Source organism: Artemia sp. Qi Xiang Cuo, chromosome 18, assembly GCF_049724085.1.
Source record: "Artemia sp. Qi Xiang Cuo chromosome 18, ASM4972408v1, whole genome shotgun sequence".
Taxonomy (NCBI): Eukaryota; Metazoa; Arthropoda; class Branchiopoda; order Anostraca; family Artemiidae; genus Artemia; species Artemia sp. Qi Xiang Cuo.
The window spans coordinates 19,554,461-19,572,254 of NC_142811.1; the positions used below are offsets into that span (position 1 = coordinate 19,554,461).

Genomic DNA, 17,794 nt, shown 5'->3' on the forward strand with positions numbered 1-17,794 from the left:
AAAACCATAATAAACAAAATGCTTAGCTTGTCGTAAGATGTTTCTTCACTAGTCTTAGAAAATGTCGCTTGTTGCTGCATTCTCGAACTGATGCTGGAATTGATTTCCAGATTTTTGGCCCAGTGTGGCGGATGCTGAACCCTGCTCTCGACGTAGGGCGAATTTCGCACGAAAAGTCTGAACGATGCGTAGTAGGATTATTATGAAATTGGGAATTAGTTGAAAAAATACGGCAGAAATTTAAAGGTAAATTACTATATTCATAATCGTGACCAATCCTAGAGATAGAAATTAAATGAAGTTGATTTAAAGAATAAATTCCTGAAGTCCCATATAGGTGTCTAACTGAAGATCTGCAATTAACATTAAAAAGAATCCTCATTGCTTTATTCTGAAGTATTCGGAGAGATTTGAATATAGACGAAAAGGTAGAAGCCCAAACCAAAATGCAATAGAGAAAATATGGGAGGACGAAAGAATAATAAATAGATTTTAGGATAATTTTAGGAAAGAAATGACGAAGATGAGTTAGCATGCCCACATTCAGGGAAGTTTTTAAAGATAGTGTTTTTACATATTAGTGAAACGACAAATTTTCATCTAAAATAATCCCAAGATATTTAAACTGATCTACCCGTTTTAATTCAAGACCATTCAAAAAAAAGAGAGAAGCTATCTGACACTACTGATCCAATTCGCAAAAATAACATATATTGGCATTTTTTTTTATTAAGAGCTAGTAAATCCCTTGAATACCGATCAGATACAGTTAGTAACGTAATTTCGAGATTCTGGAAAAGAACTGATAGGTCCCGGTGAAAAGCAAAAATTACTATATCATCAGCAAACATTATAATTCAACAAATAGGCAAAACTTCTGGCAAATCATTTATAAAAAGAAGAAATAGAATAGACCCAAGGCAAAGCCCTGAGGCACTCCGTAATTAATCAGAAAAGTTTTAGAACGGAGATCACGAGATTTATAAACACATTCTAATCGTCTCCCAGAAAGATAAGATGCAAAAAAATTAACAGCTTGTGTTGAAAACCGATTCTAGACTTAAGTCTAGAAAGGAGCAACGAATGATTTACGGAGTCAAACGCCTTGGGGACGTCAAGAAAAATCGTCAAAGCGTCTTGACGTTCATCTAGTGAATCATTAATATTAAGTAAAAGCTCATGAATTGTCAGTTCAGTTGACTTTCCTTTTATAGAACCATATTGAGACGCATGTAAAATCTTACTATCAAATAAATATTTTATAATTGACTATTTGTAAGTTTTCCAAAATTTTGCTGAAAACCGAAATTAGAGAAATGCCTCTATAATCTGAAGGATGAGTTGAACTCCCAGCTTTAGGTAATGCTATAATATTTGCTTTTTTTTTAAAGCTCAGGAAAAACCCCATACATATGTGACAGATTAAAAATATGTACGGACAAGAAGAAATGCTTGACGCTACTTGCTTTACGGTTTGAGCCGAAAATCCAAGTTCGTCCTTAGAAAAACTCCGTTTAAGCTTCAAAATATCTTTTTCAATCTCTTGAGGCACAATCTCAGAAAAAGAAAACGAGTTTTCTGCATGTTGCTCATTAACTGGAATAAAAATGGAATTCAGTTGCATATTCATAGTCGATGCAAGTCTAGAACCAGTATTACTCAAATAATCTCCAAAAGCATTTAAAATTTCATTCGGCTGTGTAATATTTTCTCCATTTAAAACAAGGCAATTAACACTAGTACTTTTACGACTGTGAGGACGTATCTTTTCATTTACCAATTGCCATGTCTTTCTTATATCTGATTTATACTCCAAAAATCTATCTTTATAATATTTTCTCTTCCCATGTCTGATAATTTAATTTAGCTTAACCATGTCAGATAAACTCTGTATTCTTCAAACGACTCAGGTGTCTGTAATTTTAAATAATTCATAAACTTTTTTATTTTTATTGTTAACGATGTCAAAATATCTTCATTAATCCATGGGTTAAATTTCTGCGCAAACTTTCCATGCGAAAACTCGTGTTGAAGTCAAACCATCACAGCCCTGTCGTTCATACAGAGCGTTGATTCGTACCTTATTCCTAAGCTTTATGCCTAAAATTACCTGAAGGCCCCTTCTCAAAAAATTATTACCATATTTTCCTTTCCTTTCTTTATAGCCCATGTTTCTGTGCTAGACTTACCCATGTTCATCTTTCCCCTCTCCAATACTCTTAAGAAACAATATAAGATAATAGGTATTCATATTTTGACACCTTCTTTCAATTTGTATACCTCCAATTTTTACCGTCTATTTTTTGCATCTATCATTGGTTTTGAATTTTCTTTTCCTTTTTCATTTCTTTAATTATTGCTTTTTGTTTAAGTGATCGGGAATATACTTTAATACTGACTCTTTACATCTTTTTTTACTTAGCTTATGTGCAGTTCTTTTAGTTTATAGTTCTTTTGACCTTTTTAATTTTTTTTTTTGTTATTTTCTATTTCTAACAGTTTGTTAAAAAACGGGATCCTTTTCCATTATTTTTTTTTTTGCGGGCTGTAGATCCAGCGCTTCTTCAGTCGGCCCTAAGATCATTTACAACTGGCTGCGGGAGGGGGAAAGTCGTAAACGATCTTTAATCAATCGGCAATTTGTGAAGTTTATTGCCCTTGTTCTAGGGGCTATAAGGGTAATGTCATCCACGGTGGAATCTTTATTGACCTTTCCGGACAAAAACGATATCTCAAAATCTTTATCCTTTGTCTTGGTGGGTTAAAGGGCTGAGAGCAAAAAAGGGCCTGGGAGGGGACTAGTTACCCTCCCATAATTTTTACTCTTAAAAAGGACACTAGAACCTCCCATGTTTTTACGGCCGCCGCTTCCATGCGAAGTGGCCAGGGAAACTTAATATATGAAGGGTGCTTTGCTCTCTACTTAGGCAGCGCTGCAGTGCTGCCTAGATCTTCAAATAATCTAAATTATATATATATATATATATATATATATATATATATATATATATATATATATATATATATATATATATATATATATATATATATATATATATATATATATATATATATATATATATATATATATATATATATACGTGATTCAATTATTAATGAATAGAAAAGGAGACTATCCATAACACTTGCTAATTTTTTGAGGGGGTGAAGTGATGTAAAACTTTTCATTTTCAAAATATAGTCTGTGTTTATACAGTCGCACACATATCTGGCGTTTAAGATAGTCAAATATTTTTGTTTGTAGGGGGTAATACGAAAAGCTAATTTTTAGGTCTTGATTTTCAAGGAGACCCATATGAAGTGTGAATCACCCTCCCTTTCCTCTGTGTTATGGGGTACATTTATGTCTGTTTTAATGTTCTTGCTTTCCCTCATCTCAATTTCTTGTACTTCTTTTCAGAAATTCTTCGTATGTCTCAAAGATAGAATATCCGCTGCCTGTGGAACTAAGCGTGCACCCGACAGCTTTCAAGTGTTCATTCGAGACAATTCTCCCCCAATTGGTAGCTTCACCAAATATACATATGAAATTAACTCTTTGGACCAAGTGAAAAAGATTTTCAGGACTAATTTGGTATGCTATTCTCAGAACCATAACATAGTAAAAATATAATACCTTCGTTGATCTAGCACATAACCATAGTCTTAAATATGAGAGGATAAATGATAGCAGATAACCGATACTTTAAGGGTTTCCAGACTTATTTACTTAGCTTTAGGTCTTCTCACGCCGACTGGCGTATAAGGCTATAACGGTGCCTCTTATCAATGACTTCTCAGGTGCTGGAGACCAAAGATCTTCCATTGATGATCAGACCAGTGCAGCATTCTTCTTCATACAGCATCCCTGTGTTGATTTTTGCCGTCCATGCCACCTGGTACTAGGGGGGGGGCACACATCGTAAGGGAGATGACCTCTGCCCATGCGCTTCATGTGACCCCAGTATCACTATCGACTACTTGGGATTTTATTAGTCACGAGCGACTGTTTTGATGAAAGCGTTTGCAATCTTGTCAGTACAATGAATTCCAAGGATAAGTCTGGAAAAATTGTTCTCGCACCCCTGGATTCGTTTCCAGGGAGTAAATAATAGAAAAAAAAAGGAAATCAAAAAGAATGAAAAATCTGTGGAGGTGGCGGACAGTGGTGTCAATTCAAGAAAATTAAGGATGTGGTTTGCCTTATTCAAAATTTAGGGGGTGGGGCAATTTTTTTCTATTATTTTTCAGTTTTTATATGAGAACACCAAACAAGCCATTTTTCAATAAAGATACCAAAAAAGGTATTTTCAAAATCTATGGGGTTAGGTAAAAGTTGTGATAAAACATTATAGGGGACTAGGAGAAAAGTCGTAGGGATTACTCTCTAATATAGAGAATACAAAAGAACCGTACAGACAGAGAAAGAGATTCATAATGATAAACAGCATTTTAGTTGCAAATTACTCGCTTAACTGGAAACTTCTGACCAGTGTGAGAAAATCTGAATAGAATGTTAAATTTACGATTGATATTACTTTAATTAGGCTACTACTATTTAATTTAATTACTTTGACTGTTATTAATAATGGCTAGAAATACACGATGGAAGTGCGATGTTCTGGTCAGTAGACAGAACAAATGACAATATCAAATTTTGCTATGATTCAAGGAAAGATAATAAAGCTGTAGATGCAATGGGTACTAAGGTATAAAGCCTTTTTCAATACCGATTGAAAAAGGGGTCTATTCAGAGGTAGACGCAGGGGCTAATTGAGTGGCAGCCTCTGTTGCAAAATGTTAGGGAGTTTGAGAGGTTAGCTGTAACACTTCTTGTTACTTCTCTGTTGTCGAGTTATTGAGCTAGTGAGCAATTTAGGTTCTATTTTCTTTTCTTTTCTTAGTCAGTGCCGTGTCAATAGGCTTCGGTAGAAAGCGCTTGCAAAAACGGTAGTGGTCTACAAATCCGCCGAATTGTATTAAGACCATTTTGAATTTAAAAACATTAATAAAAGTCCCTTATGGCCATTGGAACCCCCCCCCCCCCCTCAACTTTTTGGCATTCGGTAAAATTTTGCAAAATCGGCCGAAATTTAGCAAAATTCATGATTTCTGCAGAAAGTTCGGCATAAATCAGGTAACGATTTGGTAAAATTTACTAAGATCCCCCCCCCAACGAAATGAGCCTCGGGACGCTCCTGCCTACAGTTATGCCACAATCATGCACGTACCTCTGCCAAGTAAATTTGAAGTAGCCTATCTACTGATTGTTAAATTTCTTTCAGTAATTGTTCGATGCTTTTACCGTGTATGCTGGAATCAAATCCAAAACTACATAAAGATTCTTATTTATAATGTTTTGAATTTCAATTCAACAAAATTCCTGCGAAAACCCGGCTGAACGAAATTTCTAATAACGAGATATTTCTAGAAATTTCTAAGTTCTAATTTCGACATTGTTTGAATTTCTTGTCAACAGAATGTCTGCTATAGGGGATACGCAAAGTCAACATTTTTTTTTTTTTTTTTTTTTTTTTTTTTTTTTTTTTTTAGGTTTAAGTGCAAGCAACATCGGTATCAGGAACACGAGACTGGTAAAACAGTGTCTCAGCGCGTAAGAATAGCGACATAAAAATGATGTACTATTCTTACAACCATAACAGAGTATTAGAAAATAGTATTGACCTTTATTTGTTGCAAACAATTTTAATTCTCGTGGATGTTTTACAGCAGCCTAGTTATATCTTTTTTGTTTGTTATTTATTTTATTTTTTTCCTGAGAATAAAACAGTAAAATTGAACTTTGTTAGGTGAATGGTTTTACTGAATGGGATAGTGTATTTACAATATTTCTGAACTTACCATAGTAAAAACTTATGGTTTTTGTCCGGTTTTCTTTTTTTGAGAACTATAATCACTCCAATTACTTAAGAACACGTTGATTTATTCTAGATTCAACTAGAACCGGTTCGTTCTTTCATACAGAGGGGAAAAGGTAGCTATCACCTGGTGACTGATGTAAATAGCTTGACAGCTGACGAACGAGCAACTGTTGTACAAACAAGGATTAAAGTTGGTAAAGTTGCGTTTTTTTTGTTCTATTTCTTCATTATTCTTTTTTTTTCATTATAAAAAAAACTTTTATTGAATCTTTCTTTTTTAATCGATGTTCTTAACGATTTTCAATAATAAGACTGCTAAAGAAGCTCCATTCCTTCTTTCTTATAGAAACTAGCTCTACAAAAACTCTACTAAATTTGTCCACATGTTCCAGTCATTCCATGCTAGGGGTATTTTGTGACATGACTCACCGGCTTAAGGCTACCAAGCCTATGTCTGATACACTTTATCTGAGTGTATATGGGAAGGGAATTCCCCCTCCTTCCCAAAAGATGTAAAATATTATCGAGTAAGTTTGATTTAAAATAGAGATCTTTACTATTTTCGCTTCTATGTGCCTTAGTGTTTCACAGTCAACAATCAGATTTGAAAATTTTGTTGTCTTTTGTCCCTCGAATATAATTCAGCAATAACAACATACAACAATAACAATGACAATTGTTTGATTATTTACATCATCAGGTGTTTCTGAGGAACCCCAACATGTCATTATGACATTATGTTATATTATGACATTATGACGTTCCGTATTGTTAAGAATGATTTAGTAATGATTAATTCCTAAATAGAAATTTAAGAAAAGGTATTATAGATGATTAGGAAAGGCAAGGTGCCTTTCAACTCCGCCTTGAACATTGCTAAATAAGCCCCGTTAACTACTCCTTCTTGCAGTAATTTGATAGCATTAAGCCAAAATATAATCATCAGAAATGTCTCCTCAAGAAAAGAGAAAATAAGCCGAGCTCCTTTTTCAGTACTTTGATATAGGTTGTTGAACATAGACCAGACAGCCTTTTAAAATACTTTTGAGAAACTGATTTCAATTGTACTGCAGCATTGAGACCCCTTATTTCACAGCCGTATTCTATAACTGGTAGAATATCGTAATTAATACACATATTTGTAGTGAATATCTATTCAAGCATATTTATTCACAGATTCACAGAACTTTCAATGGTACACTAGATATCTCACCATAAAGTATATTTTTGCCAAGTATTAAAATTCTGTATTCATCATCAGTGAAGTTAAGTTTTTTCGTAGCTACGGAATTTTCAATAAGATTTAAAAACGTTTGTAGATTCTTGTCCAACATAGCCATAATAGCATCATCACCAAACACGTCTTTTTCGACAATTTTTCAGAAACACTTCTCTCCTAACATAGTATAAGTAACCTTATCAACATAACTTCATAAGATGTTTTATACGTTTCTTTAATTTAATCCGATTTCATTGGCTTTTGGCTATATGCTTTAGAATTTTCCTGCCGTTTTCTCTCACAACCCTTGCGAACATTGTTGTATATTACAACCTTGGAACATTATTTATCCTCCCAACTTTTTAAAAGTTAATTAGGCTATAAGTAACTTTGAATAAATGAAAAAGAACTAATTTTTTAAATTGGTTTTAACCAACTAAACATAGTGAGGTTGCAAAAAACTTTAACAGCAACGTTTTATAAAGTTAGTTAATAGTATAAGGTAAGAATTTTGTTGCTATGGTCGTTAGATTAAAAGGGCTATTTCTGTAAGAGCACTTTTTTAAAATCTCTTCTCGACTGCTTAACGCTGTAAAATATTTTGAATTTTTAGAGTCATCTATCTTTAACGTTTTTCCAAATTCTGCTAGTGTCATACATGGTCCTTGATCAAGCAATCCCTCTAATTATTTGAATTCAAACTTTTTTGGTAGGCCAGAACGTCTTAATCCTCAAGTCCAAAACCATTGCTTTTCAAGCGTCGAAACCAGGCTCTGATTGTCGTATTTGACACCTTGTCACCATAAGTCTCTGCAAGAATTTTGTGTGATTTGGCTGCAATTTATTTCTTTTGAATAAAACGGTGCTTTAAAGTTCCTGACGAATGCACTTTGTATGGCGCAAAAATCGACATTTTTAGAACAAACAAAAAAAATATTTGCTCAATTATGAACAACTACTCACAGAAATTCATGGCTATGTATAGTATTTTCTTGCAGACGCGGCACCGTTTTTAATTCCATACATGAAGTAATGCTAATGTCATCTTTCAAGAAGGTGACCGGGTCCCCACCGGAAAATACCCTCCCGGTAAATACCCCCCCCCCCCGTGAAAAATAAGGTTTTCCAGATTTGAGAACTCTGTATGAGTTTTGTTTTTTTATTTTCCTTAGGGAGAAGGAATATTAGTACTTGGGTGTTATCACAGTTCATATAATTATCCAGTAAGCTTATCGCGAGCATTTCTGGTCTTCGTTCTCGGTGCGAACAAAAAGCTCCTCCCACTTCTTCGTGCAGTTATTAATAGCGGGTTTCCACTTGTTTCCGATTATTTCGCGTAAAGTGCATTATTCGTAATAGCGGGTTTCCACTTGTTTCCGATTGTTTCGCGTCTGACTTGTCAACCCGTAAAAAGATGTGACGCCGCTTATGTTTCTACGTTCTCTGGAGCACTTGCACCCCGGTCCGGGTTTTTATAATGGGTGAGATAGGGAATGATCATACTGGATAATTATATGAACTGTGGGTATTATACACCACTCACTCAAGTTTACGCTGTGTAAAACTCGAGAACAAACCGGTTTCTTCTTTAGTTTCTTTTAGCTTAGCGTGAGACAAGACAAAGACTAGTGACAGATTATATGGGAAATATATAATTTAGGCTATATATTTGCACATTAGAGGGGTGGGGGTTAAAGTATTTGGACAGTTTGAAGTTAGAAAACAATTCTTACTTCATAATATGCAGAATAATTGTACCTGTAAGCGTAAGTGAGTCGCGTATAATACACAAGTACCGGAATTTTTCATGGAGAGAGAGACGGATTTTCCGGTATTATTTAAAAAACTATCGACATATATGAAAGGAGTTGCCCCTTCCACAAGATCTTGCTCTTTACGCTAAAGTTTTTGACTTTTTGTCCTAATTCTTCAAGAACGATTTCCTGAAACACAATGGCCGTTTCATTAGAACAATAAGCTTTGTTTTAAAATTCTTAAAGAAAACTTTACCGTAAAAAGCGAAGTCTTGAGGAGGAGGCAACCCTTTTCGTATAGCCCAAATTATATATTTCCCATCTATTCTGTCACTTGTCTTTGTCTTGTCTCACGCTAAGCTGAAAGAAACTAACGAAGAAATCGGTTTGTTCTCGGGTTTTACAAAGCCTAAACTTGAGTGAGTGGCGTATAATACACAAATCCCAAAATTCCTTCCCCCTACGGAAAATAAAAAAAATAAAATTCTCAAATTTGGAAAGCAAAGCCTTATTTTCCACGGTTTTTTTACGCTGGGGGGGGGGGGGGGGTAAGCGCCTAGAATCCTTCAAAAAATAGCGAGGTTGTATATAAGGTCTTTTTAAATTGTAAAATTAATTATAAAATGTCAAATTGACTCCTGAAAACACCTTTTTAAGGTCAATCATTATCATTAACAACTTCATAAAGAGACTGACGGACACAGGGCATGAAAAAAAAACCGTTGCTTATGACCTTTTGCGAAGACTAGAGAAAAACATGTCCCATTCCCTCAAATACCAAATTGTAAGTTCACTTAATCCCCCTCCCCCCCCCCCACACACACACACACACAATCCTGGTAGTTTCAAATGGATCACCCAGTCAGGAGACAGAAAAGGGTGGGTTTACTAAAATATACAATTTTGATCCCTTTTAATGAAAGCTTTTGACTTCAAACTTTATCATCTTGAAGCTGAATGTAATACTTGCTTCCTTTCAGATATTAAAAAAAAGATGAAAAACGCATTAAACGCGCGTCTGGTAATACAATCAGGTGATTTTTTTAAGTTAATGATTGACGGGATTTTACGGACACTTGCTGATTATATAAAATGAGATTATTGTTTGATGTTTCAGGTGCCCCGAGCAACGAATCCGGATGGGTCGCTCCGTTTACTATTGAATGGATTCCAAAACTTTTACCAGTGACACAAATTGGAGAACTCTGCATCAAGTTTGAGTTTGGGCACTTCCTAGCACTGGGTTCAAAACCTTTAGAGCTTAAAGGTGCAATCAAAAAAGTGTTTATCCCTCGAAAGGGAGTATCGTTGTCCTGATTTTGGTTTATTGTTGCCTTCGATATTTGAAAATGAATCTTGTTGATTACCATTTCTATTGTGTGTCTTTTGTGTCTCGCTCTTTTTCTACGATGTGATATTTTTCGAAATATACCTATATAAAACGATTTTAAGAAGAGAATAGTGCATACCTTTCTTTTCAATTTTTTTTATTTTTAAGAAAGAAACCGGGTTACCCAGGCATGTAAGAGGTTTTTTTCACGGATTGGGGTACAACTTTGAAAAATACATTTTTAAACATATAAATTAGGTGGAAACATAATCAACTATAGAAAATCTTTGCATCTCTTGGGCAGTTGAAAGTCACCTCCCCTATCGTACTTGTCTGTCACACATGCTTATGGTGTATATTGCTTCCATCACAAATTTTTGGAGACCCGATTTACTATACTTTTGGAATGCATGATGCTTATAAAAGATCTAAAGGTGGTTTAATTGAATAAAATCCATTATTTAGCTATTTTAAATTCTTTGAGATTTAATTTTTTCTCTTATGGTTGTTCTAATACTAAAGGTGTAAAATGACTAAGATTTGAAAATGTTTTTTGCCTCGTCCCTCCTACTTTTTGGTGAACTGACGCCACTGTTTACCATAAGCCATTCATTAATTGTCTCTTTCTTTCATTTTTTCTATCATAGAATGTCTTGAAAAAAAAAATTATTTTCTGGTATGTAATCTTTAAAATTGTGTATATCCCTAAGGAAAAGCTACTTTTTTAGAGTCAAACTGAAGCTGTATTTCTAAAATGCTCAAAAAAGTTTCCTGCTGGTAAAAATCATCTGGATCTATTGCATTATTCCTTAGCATCATACACGCTCACATGTTTCAAAATTATTGTATCTAGGCTAGCCTATTTAGGCTCCACTTATCTGATTAAAAGATAAAAGTACTGAACTGGAACTTGGTATAGGCCTACCCTGAAACTTCGATGACTTGGAATTTGCTGTTTGGTATACTGTAATGGCGATTTCAAGACATAGGACACAGATTTCAATGGTGGTTCTAGGCCTGGGCAGGGTAGGCCCTGTTTTTCTGGTATCTGACATTAAATTCCATTTATTTTACCTACCTTGGTATACCTTGCCCACCCCCTCGGATTATGTGAACAAAAGCCTCTACTGCCAGGATTAATCTGAAGAATGGCGATTTATATATATATATATATATATATATATATATATATATATATATATATATATATATATATATATATATATATATATATATATATATATATATATATATATATATATATATATATATATATATATATATATATATATATATATATATATATATATATATATATATAAAGATTGTCCTTATTGGCCAACCGTCGAAGGCTAAACGGAAAGCAGGTCGTACGTTGTTGGGGTGAGAGTATGTCATAAATAAAGATTTAAAGGAAATGGGAACTTCCTGAGAGGGTGTGAAGAGGAAGGCTTTGAATAGATTGGGATGGGTGAGGAGCGTGCGTAGCTGTGTTGGCCTCAGGTGGCTTGGTGCTGTGGTGCGTTGTTAGTAGTAGTAGTAGTAGTGGCAAATACTGTAAGGTTTCTTCCCCTTATTTGTTTGTGGATTATCAGAGATAGAGAATTCTCCCTTTTTTATATCTAGTGGATACCTATGATCTCTATTTCAGTCTTCAAAGTTTTCAATCCTCCTCGCTGCGTCGCTGTCTTTGAGGGCCAAGGGTCAATACTTCCGACTCGTAGACATTTTTTACTACTTCTACTACTAACAACTCATTGCAGCGCCTAGCCACCTGAGGCCGAAATGGCCGTGCACACTCCTCCTTTGCAGCCTATGTCCTCTATGAATCATCCCAAGAAATTTCAATTTCCTTTAAATCCTTTATTACGACCTCCTCTCACCACATTCGGGAACGTCCTGTTTTTCGTTTGGCCCTAGATGTATGACCGAAAAGAACTATCTTGAGCTATCTGTCATCCGCAAAATGTGTCCTAGGCATCTCAACCTTTCTTTCTTTATAGCACTAGAAAGTGGGATAGAGCCACATTTTTCCAGCAGCTTATTGTTTGAAATATGATCATTCAAACGAATACCTCAAACAATCTGTAGACAATTCCTTTGGAAAGCGTCTAACGAATCCTCCTCCATCTTCCGAAGTGCTCATGTTTCAAAACCATGCCTGACCACTGTCATCACTCTAGCTTCTAATATTCTAATCTCGGTTCACAGATTTATCTTCCTATGTGTATTTTCAACTCTAAAAAAAACACCCTGATCCTTCGCTATTCTACTTTTCACATCTCCATTGCATCCACCATCTTAATTAATAAAACTACCCAGGTAAGTGAAGCTATCCATGTGATCGATCTTCCCTTTACCCAATATCAACTCTTCACCTTCGTTTATTCCTAACTTAAGCGACTTAATCTTCTTAAGACCAATTTTAAAGCCTTTACTTGCACTCAGAACTCTTAAATCCTACAAAATATTTTTTTGCTAACACTTCCACGCAATTAATGCGACAGAAGTAAATGGTGAAAAGTTCTTAACAATATTCGGAAAAGGCACGAAATCTTCTGCAATCATATTGTCTAAGTATTATTAGGCAGTAACAAGGGCCATATTTTTTTTGACAGGATATTTAAACGCAGTACTGAGTTGGATTCAAAATCTTTATCCTAATTTATTGATTCAGAAGTCTCAGTGAGACTTAAAATAAAATACTGGGAAGCAAGATCCATAACCGTCTAAAGAACTCGTGCTCTTCTTCTTTTGCAGAAAGCACTTTTATTCCATCTTTTGGGGTCCTTGTGGCTTCGAAGTTGGCTGACGCTTATCCATGCATTGATTTTTATTCTTGCAAAGCAGGGGGGGGGAGGGCATAACTTTGAATTTTTCAAAAGGACAAAACAAGGGAAGTATAAGGTCCTGATACCTTTTCCCCGTAATTTAAGAATAAAAAAAATTTGACAGATACTCCTGCAGCTCTTGCAACAGGACCATCTCCTTCTTCTGCTTGTCAACCCTTCATCTTACCGTTTTAAGGACATCTTTTACAAAATGTTGAGACTTCATAAAGAGTCAATGGTTTCTTTAAGGTCCATCTCTCGTCCTGAGATCAGAGGTCTGTCTTTAGTAACAGCCTGATATCGTCCTGGAATCCCGATTTCTTGGTGGTTCTTTTAAGCTCAGAGGAGATTGTTGTTGACTTTGGGCATCTAAACAGGAGATGCTGAATAGTCTCAACTGTTGGTGCTTTGTGGTGATCAGAAAAGGTTTAAAGGAAATTATGACTTCAAGCTAAGGAGCAAAGAGTGATCTTTTAGCAGAATAGGGTTTGGAGAACCTTGCATAGTCATTTTGGGCTCGGGTGGCTTGATGCTTCAATCTGCATGTAATAGTAGTAGTGACAGAATGGAGTCCACCCAGTTGCGCTTCTAGGCTTGGATAGGAGAGGGGGGGGGGTGATGTCTGAGATCAAATTCAGTTTTTTTTATATAAAAGGTGTACCTCTGGTATACCTCCCCCCCCCCCGATTATGGGGCCTAAAACCGCTACTGAGTTCTCCACTTCTTAAAGCTCTAAGTATTTTTTGAAAGTCAAAAATATTGAAAACAAGATCAAATGGAACAATATTTCTCAGTATCACCCAAAATGATCTAGTGGTCGTTTCCAGGTTTTTAGGGAAAGAATCTGTGACGCTTCTAAACTCATTTTGAAAATATTTTTTTTAGTATCTTTTCATTCTGTCAGTTTTGCCATCTAGTATTTTAAATTATAGGTAGTTCTAAATAAAGATTTGAAATTCACTTCATCATCACTTTTGATTACAATATCCCACGTGCTTATGGAAAGGCATTAAAAACAGTTTAACTCATAGAAAGTGCAATGGCAGGACATCCTTATTACTATGAACAGCAAAATTACAGAAGTTTTCCTAGAAATCTGTTCTCTGGCTTTGCTCTGGATGGACAAGTACCTTTCGCAAATCCTCTACTATCAACCATATTTCAAGGACAGGTAGGGCCTAGGCTTAGGGATAACCTAGGCTATGTTTTGTTTCATGTATGGTCAAATTCATCTTGATAATACCTTCCCAAGTATCATAGCCTTCTCAGGCTGTGGAGTCACTCTTGAAAGTTTTAGTCCTAAAAAACAACATGGCCTATCTAGGCCTAGCCTACTGGTTGGCTAAATTTACAGTTTAAGCCTATAACATAGGCTAGGCTAATTTAGCAAGCATAAAAGTGAATATATCACTTGATGTCTTTTACACCCTGCAAAAACAGCCTATATCTTAAAAGGCTAACCAAAAGTTTAAAAAGATGTTCATAAAAAGTTGGCTAGTGAGAAGAAATTACCAATTGTAGGCTATCTAAGGGAAAATTGTAGTTTAGCTACTATTAGCAGTAATTTTGGTCAATATATACAAAATCATATTGAGTTAGGACTAAAGTTAATACGCCATTCGATGCCTTTTTTTATGCTGATTATGAAAATAATAAGCATTTCTTTCGGAAATTAATTTCAGCAGCCCCCCCCCCCCTATATCGGCTATACCTAACCCGGAATTGGCATATATAGGGGGGGGGGGCTGAAATTCATTTCGGATAGAAATGCTTATTATATTTGTAATAAGCATAAAAAAGGCATCAAATGGTGTATTCCCTTTAGTCCTAACTCAATAATTATTTGAAAAAAACTATGTTTTCTAAAGAGTTAAAGAGGTTGAGTTACAAGGTTGAACCTTAAAATGTACAGGGATTAGGAGGCACAGTTGGGGGCTGCCGCCCCCCAAACCCCCCTCTTTCGCAGCCTTTAAATATAAAAAAAAATTTCTTTAAACTGAAAGTAAGGAGCAACATTAAAACTTAAAACAAACAGAAATTATTCCATATATGAAAGGGGCTGTGCCCTCCTCAACGCCTCACTCTTTACGCTAAAGTTTGACTTTCTCACAACTCTTTTTTTAAACAATAAAAACTTTAGCATAAGAGCGAGGCGTTGAGGAGGGCACAGCCCCTTTCATATACGAAATAATTTCTGTTCGTTTTAAGTTTTAATGTCACTCCTTACTTTCAGTTTAAAGAATTTTTTTTATATTTAAAGGCTGCAAAAGCAGGGGGTTTGGGGGGCGGAAGCCCCCCAACGGTGCCTCCTAATCCCTGTATATTTTAAGGTTCAACCTTGTAACTCAGCCTCTTTAACTCTTTAGAAAACGTAGTTTTTTTCAAATAATTTCTGCACGTTTTTGTACAGTTTATTACTTATTATTGCTTGACTAACTGTTAGCTGATCGTGTCAGGAGTTAAAGTTGGGGGCTGCCACCCCCCAAACCCCCCCCTCTTGAACATTCTTGTGTTAAGGCTTTTAATTCCTGAATACTCAAATCATGTTGTACAGGGTGCCTCCTAATCCCTGTATGTTTTAAGGTTCGAACTTGTGACTCAACCTCTTTAACAGCCCCCCAACTGTGCCTCCAAATCCCTGTACGTTTTAAGGGTCGACCTTGTAACTCAGCCTCTTTAACTCTTTAGAAAAGGTATTTTTTCAAATAATTTGAAAAAGAAACTGAGTTTCTTTTTTAAAGTTTAAATTCATTATATAAAAAATTTGCTCTGACAGTGAATTGAACCCGGGTTTTCTGCCTGACAGTCTGAAGTATCAACCACTGGACTAATGAGACACAATTGTAATTATTTTTTAGTAAATGGAATCTTTTTGCAAAGCAAAGCCCCACAAAACTTGAGATTTGGTTTTTGGAAAACAGAGAAGAAGTAATTATATTGAGCTAAAATTTCGAGCATGAGCTTCCAGGCCCCAGAAAAACTCATTCTCTAAATTTCATCCCGATCAGACAACGGTACAGGGGGGTTGTGGTGGGAAAAATTAACAAGGGCTATTATAGGAAAACAAGGTTTTTCGTAAATGTAATTTCGGGGGATAATTTTTTCAGTCTGAAAATATCAAAAGGCCCTAACAGGTCGAATTCTGCTTCAAATGAGTCCTCATTCACCCGGATCAGTTGCCAACTGTGGCCTGTAGGCGTGGATAAGAAAAAAAAGAAATGATGATGATGAATTTTAAGTGGCTATATTTGGTTTTTTGAAAACAGGGAAGGAGTGATCGGATTGAGCAGAAATTTTGAGGATAAGCTCCCGGGCCCTAGGAAAGCTTAACCTCTAAATTTTAGCCCAATAGGACAACGTTAAAGGGGGGCTGTGGTGGGAGGGTTGAAACTTCCGGCCCAGTTTACCCCATGAAGATAAAGTTGGAGGAGGATGAAATTTTGCAAGTTTCTTAGTTTGAGCTTGGGCTACAAAATGTGATTACCGCCATCTCTCTGCGACCCCTAGGACCTGAAATTGCAACATTGTGGTGGGTTGCCTCTTTATAGAGGCACAAGTGTGCCTCCTTGATATGATTTCATATATATTGACTGTAATTTTTTTATTAATATTATTGACTTGTGAATTAAGTAAACATAGGCTACCACTTGATGCCTTTTTTTATGCTCTTTCCAAATATAATAATCATTTTTGTCAGATATGAATTTTACCCTTACTCCTATCTTTACCAATTCAGGGTATATATTTGCACATGAGGGGGTTAGGGGTAAATTTTTATTTCTGATGTAAATGAGAGGTAAGTTTAAACTTTACCCCTATCCCCCTGTAATGTGCAAATATATACCCTGAATTGGTGTATAGTCTATAGGGGTGGGGGTAAAATTCATTTCTGACAAAAATGATTATTATATTAGGAAAGAGCATAAAAAAGGCATTGATTGGTATGTTTATTTTATTTGTAAGTCAATAATAGGCTATGAATAATGAAAAATTTACCCTGGTAAATATCTACCAAATCATATTATTGACTTACGCATAAATTGAATATACCACTTGATGCCTTTTTTTATGCTGATTACAAATATAATAATCATTTCTATTGGAAATGAATTTTTGTAAAGTTCTATGAAATCATATTATTGAGTTAGGAATAAAGTGAATACACGATTTGATGCCTTTTTTTTTATGCTGATTACGAATATAATAATCATTTATATCGGAAATTAATTTCAGCCCCCCCCCCCCCTATATATACCAACCCAAACCCTGAATAGCCTTTTATCGGGGGGGGGGGGGCTGGAATTCATTTCCGATAGAAATGATTATTATATTTTTAATCAGCAAAAAAAAAGGTATTGAATGGTGTATTCACTTTATTCCTAACTCAATAATATGATTTTGTAGAACTTTACCTGAATTTCAGCCCCCCCCCCCTATATATGCCAATTAAGGGTATATATTTCTACATAAGGGGGGGGGCAAATTTTGTTTCTGATGTAAATGGGAGGTAAGTTTAAACTTTAACCCCCCCCCTAATGTAGAAATATATACCCTGAAATGGCATATATAGGGGGCTGAAATTCATTTCCAAGAGAAATGATTATTATATTTGTAATCAGCATAAAAAAGGCATCAAGTGGTATATTCACTTTATGTGTAAGTCAATAATATGATTTGGCAGATATTTACATTTACCCTTTTAGCTATCTTGGAAAGAATTTATGTTAGCAAAAGGGGCAAAATTCTAGTTTAGCTACTTTTTTCTAGCTTGGAAAGGG

General features: G+C 35.3%; 2 protein-coding genes across 3 annotated transcripts in view; both read left to right on the forward strand.

Moving 5' to 3' along the window:
- LOC148941290 (uncharacterized protein C2orf42 homolog) overlaps positions 1-10,300 on the forward strand; it is a 91,610-nt gene extending 81,310 nt beyond the window's left edge. Inside the window, exons 5-7 of the mRNA XM_089104456.1 lie at positions 3,422-3,595; positions 5,953-6,076; positions 9,973-10,300. Of these exons, the coding sequence (XP_088960582.1) occupies positions 3,422-3,595; positions 5,953-6,076; positions 9,973-10,172 (498 nt within the window). The 3' untranslated portion in view covers positions 10,173-10,300. The remainder of the gene's footprint in view (positions 1-3,421; positions 3,596-5,952; positions 6,077-9,972) is intronic.
- Positions 10,301-14,003: 3,703 nt separating this feature from the next.
- Positions 14,004-17,794, forward strand: part of LOC148941291 (uncharacterized) — a 94,065-nt gene continuing 90,274 nt past the window's right edge. For both annotated transcript variants that reach the window (XM_089103920.1, XM_089103922.1), the window contains exon 1: positions 14,004-14,187. In XM_089103920.1, coding sequence (XP_088960046.1) covers positions 14,056-14,187 — 132 coding nt within the window. In that variant the 5' untranslated portion in view covers positions 14,004-14,055. The remainder of the gene's footprint in view (positions 14,188-17,794) is intronic.